Source organism: Wyeomyia smithii, chromosome 2, assembly GCF_029784165.1.
Source record: "Wyeomyia smithii strain HCP4-BCI-WySm-NY-G18 chromosome 2, ASM2978416v1, whole genome shotgun sequence".
NCBI lineage: Eukaryota > Metazoa > Arthropoda > Insecta > Diptera > Culicidae > Wyeomyia > Wyeomyia smithii.
In genome coordinates this window covers 69,513,124-69,517,518 of record NC_073695.1, presented here as the reverse complement: position 1 = coordinate 69,517,518, position 4,395 = coordinate 69,513,124, and the positions used below count along the sequence as shown (strand labels likewise).

The following is a 4,395-nucleotide window of genomic DNA, read 5'->3' as shown; positions in this document are numbered from 1 at the left end:
CCAAATCACTTGAAGATTGTAGACAATAAAACCGAGTATTAAAATATGCATTCGAAAAACTGAAAAATCACCTCCAAAATGTATAACGCGAAGAAAATTTGTAACCAGATACAAGGCGGCACGGACTTTCAAAAAATCTATGTATCAGCGAAGAGCGAACGAGTACGAGTGAATTAACCGAATACCGAGCATTTCTTTCTCTCCGCGGCCGTGTCGGCGCTTCAAGTGCGCAGCAATACCAACTGTGCAGCACGAAAATATGCTGTCAGTTTTGAAGCTTCCTTTACTTCACACTTGTCTCAGAGAGCGCTGTGTTGCTTCGTGGACAGTGGGAATGGATCTATTTTACATATACTTCAGTACACGGGGATTTAGCACCTTTGAAGATTGATAAAAGGAAAAAATTCCTAATAGTAATTTGAATACAATTTTAGAACTTTGTATTCATCTAGAGATGAATTGAAAGTATTGTAACGATATTAACAAACTTTATTTCCGTCAATGGAATTTAAAAATAAAAGAGCCTTGCCATGTGTTGAACAAACAACCTTATGAAGCGGCACCGTAACTTCTTCTTGAAAGCTTGATATGTCTCGTCTCTGTGATTCAAATAACCACACAATAGCTATGCACGAAACATAAAATATAATAGAAGTCGCCTCACAAGGCATTGCTGATGGATACAGTAGTGACGGAAAGTAAATATTGTAGTACCTAAAGCGATTTATTACACTTCAATTTTTCCAAATATTTTTCGCAGATAAAATGTTAAACCGACTTTACTTCGAGACCTCTCTCGTTTTTTATTTACATTTGAAGTAAACCCCTTCAACAAGCGGCATATAGGTAGTTTCTGTGTTCTGGGAATTGAGTAAATTAGGTGAGTGTTTTCCGACTTTTACATTGGGTACTTTTGTTTGACTTAGATTTGAGCTGAAACAAGAGTAAGGTATAATATAAGCATTAGTGTTCTTACTACCAAAAAACACCAACACTTGCTGATATTTGGACTTGATAGTTTTCTCATTCCTACATAGTTTGGTCGCATAACCAGCATTCTTTGTAGCATGCCCAAGCTTCATAAAAATGTATTTCTAGTAATAAAAAAAACATCAACATTAGATCCCAAACATTTCGAATCCGGCTTGCCAATAGCGCTTCTGTGATTGACTCAAACGTTGATTTTTTTAAATTTATTTTGCGTGGCAACGTTTCAAAATGATGAAAGCACCACATCTTTATCTAACATTCAAACCATTTTATCATTATTATCATCAGCAATATCCTCACTGCGAACGCTGGAAGCCGAATTTTTTAATTTCCTTTTGCCATTCTGGTCCTTCGTTTTACTGCCAAATGATGTTTCACCTGATGCTGTTGGATGTTCTGATTGATACGAATCGAAGTTAAATCCTTCTAGGCCACTGCTGTTGATCGGAATGTAGGATGAATCTGAGGCAATCTTAGTTAGTAATGACGCATCAAAGTTAGTGTTTGGTCAGAATTTTAAATCCTATATAAAACAAACAAAAAAAATTACCAGCTGATAAACTAGCTTGTTATCCTACATTACCTTAATAGCTTGCGGAAGATCCGGTAATTTTATATCCTTTATCTGTTGTGGTAAGTTCATACTTTTAACAGCACTGACGGCTCTTGCTGGAGCTGCTGAAAGACCCGCTTCTTGTTTCTGAAGCTTATTTTGTTCTTCAATGCGAGCCAAGATATCTGACATATTAGTTTGAAGAACCATACCTCCCATCACTAGTTCAGATAGAATGTGATGAACGGCGTCCGCATGGAATATCAGATCTAATTCACACACGTTTTCGAAACATTTATCTAACGTCTCGACAAACACTTGAATCAGATCTAGAATACCAAGCTCGCTTTCGGACGAATCTACGCAAAACACAAAGTACAGCGTCGCGTAGTGCCTGTAGATTAGTTTGTAATCTGAGCCACCTATTAAACTGAAGTAGAAATCATTATTAACTACAAATCCACTTTATTTGGAATGCCTGATAACCTTCCTCCTTCGAGAAAATTGCACACATTATCATCTCGTTTTGAAACTAATTGAAAGGTTTCCTTTATTATCTGTTGTTGCATGTCCTCATTCTAAAATCACAAAAGAAAATAACTAGATAGCAATAAAAATATGTTACCGTATTGTATTGATTATTGCTTGAACTTAGTTTGGTGGTGTTAAATGATACTTGCGAAATACTGGTAGAACTTGGATAATCTGGGCTTCCCATGATTATTGAATACTAATATCGCCTTAATCATCGCCTTGGATGAAATATTTTGAAACTAGTGAAAAATATATTTAGATCTTACAAATAAACAATCTATCTTAATCATGAAAAAAGGTGCAAAACTTTTCACTTATTGCAGACTCTCAGTTGAAGACTAATGCCAAACTTAATATTAAAGCGTAATGTCAAAGTGTATGATGTTGAGGATGTTGGTGATTGGTGGAAATATTTCTATGTTTCTATTCCTTAACGGCATTTTGTTGCAGTGAAAATGAAGCAGCAAGCTTTTCGCTATTATACCTAGGATTGTGACAGCTGATAAATGCCGAGTCCGCATATGAAGAAAGAGCATAAAAAAACTGATGAAGCCACTTAAACGTCTGAAACAGACAAACAAATCAATGCGACATTGCTAAAGGGTGCAGGCAGCGTTGCCAGGTATCCAGATTTAGCGGGATTATCCAGATTTTTGAACATGTATCCAGGTAGACAGCTTTGACGTCCAATTATCCAGATTTTTCATAGATGATCCAGATTTTATCCAGATTTTATTTTCTCTGTTCCGCAAAAAGGTCATCACTTCAATTTTGGCGCGAAATTTTGCAATTTTGTCACCTCGAATTTCGCGTACCTCAAGACTTTTATCCGAAAAATTAACCTTTCACCCCACGATATGACTGCCAGATTTTTTCCAGATTTTTATTTTGCCTTTTCCAGATTTTTAAAATAATGACCTGGCAACGCTGGCGTGCAGGTAAAAAATTCATGGTATGTTGAGGGCATCTTCAGCGGTGGTCTATTTTCAAAACAACTTTATGCTAGATTTACATCAACAAAACCTGAATAGAGCCAGCTAATATATACCAACTTTGTCTTCCTCGCACTGGTGTTGTGAATCTTGTTGTTTTAAACCGCTGTTTCTCATGAGACTTGTTATAATATGAAGCACTTTATATACAACAAATAGAAATTTGACAGTTTTCAATAAACCAAATTTCATTCAATATCCACGAAACTTGGCTTTATGGATTGACGGTTTGAGCCAAACGTCAGTGATATTTTCTCAGGATTGGTTGATATTTGGTTAATTTATGCTGCTATACATTTGATCGCGGAGATATTCGTCTTCCGTTTCTTTTCATCAATTTTTTCGAATCTTGCAGTTCTTTAAACTTGGGCTCGTCTTTGATAACAGCGTAACAAGCCTGTATCACAGACATATTGTCGCTGCAGCACTACTCTGCAATTCGCTGGTGAGTGCAGCGACGCGAAGATTCCTAGCGATGTCATTTTGTATGAATATTTCTCGCACAGTACAATGCAGTTTTAATGTTCTTTGATTAAATTGACATAGTTTTGCGACTAGAAAACAATCAAAACTATTAGAAAATATTACAGTCGCATATTTCGGGACATTTTATGTTGAAACAAAGGCTACATTATATTAAAATACTACGAAATTCGCTGGAAAATCCTTGTCAGACGAGCGACTCGTCGCTTCCGATTTTTCTCTGCATGCACAATACGTCCAAGCTGAGCTCCAAACATATGTAAAGTTTTTAGTACTAGGAGTACGTAAAATATCAAAATCTAGGGGTTTTCAAGTTCTGGATTATAACTTATAATAATTATATAAATATTTTTTTTTTTTGATAATGGTTGCTCAATTAATCTTGAATTGATTTGAAGATATATTTGGGTTTCGTTGAACTAGTGATAATTTCAACTCATTCCGGATTCCTCTTGCTTGTCATGAAATAAATTTGCAATCGTTCATCATAATTAGTTTCAAAAACATGATCAATGTTTCGAATTTCGCCTTTCACAGATACTACACAGTGGAAAAGCTTCGAAAAGTTTTTGAACAAAATGCAGTTCATCTACTTGGTAAGCAGATACAGTGTGAACCAAGAATATCGAAAGTTTTTGCAGCACGGCCAACCGTACCGACTAATAATAAAATTTAATAGTGCGCTAAATAAAATAAAATCTATCGATTGACAGATACATGGTTAGAGATTTCGGAGATGAACGCAAAGAAGTCATGGTCGTGGTCTTCTTCGGATAATGTAGTATACACTTTCTGAAAGAAATTCGCAAAAAGGTTACAAATTTCGGATGAGTTTTTACCTAC

The 4,395-nt window shown here is 35.7% G+C and overlaps 1 protein-coding gene across 3 annotated transcripts; it reads right to left on the bottom strand.

The window, feature by feature from the left end:
• Positions 1 to 705: 705 nt before the first annotated feature.
• On the bottom strand, positions 706 to 2,448 carry LOC129722004 (AP-3 complex subunit sigma-2). Of its 3 annotated transcripts, XR_008727536.1 has the most exons (5): positions 2,224 to 2,448; positions 2,030 to 2,121; positions 1,574 to 1,973; positions 994 to 1,513; positions 706 to 933 (listed from the first exon to the last, which is right to left on the bottom strand). XR_008727536.1 is itself a non-coding variant. In XM_055675171.1 (4 exons), the coding sequence occupies exons 1-4, from the start codon at positions 2,290 to 2,292 to the stop codon at positions 1,499 to 1,501; spliced, it is 576 nt and encodes a 191-aa protein (XP_055531146.1). In that variant the 5' UTR covers positions 2,293 to 2,448; the 3' UTR covers positions 706 to 1,498. The 3 variants fall into 3 exon arrangements, 2 of the variants coding, with proteins under 2 accessions (XP_055531146.1, XP_055531148.1); XM_055675171.1 differs by having other exon boundaries at positions 706 to 1,513; XM_055675173.1 differs by having other exon boundaries at positions 706 to 1,513; positions 2,030 to 2,143; positions 2,224 to 2,375.
• Between the last annotated feature and the right edge of the window lie 1,947 nt (positions 2,449 to 4,395).

What these genes read in the sequence shown, in the direction of transcription:
- LOC129722004 (XM_055675171.1), bottom strand. Translation starts at nt 2,292, where the DNA reads ATGATTAAGGCGATATTAGTATTCAATAATCATGGGAAGCCCAGATTA. An exon ending in CCAAGTTCTACCAGTATTTC is followed by an intron (nt 2,122 to 2,223) that starts GCAAGTATCATT and finishes TTGTGATTTTAG; the next exon opens with AATGAGGACATGCAACAACA. An exon ending in AATTTTCTCGAAGGAGGAAG is followed by an intron (nt 1,974 to 2,029) that starts GTTATCAGGCAT and finishes TTTCTACTTCAG; the next exon opens with TTTAATAGGTGGCTCAGATT.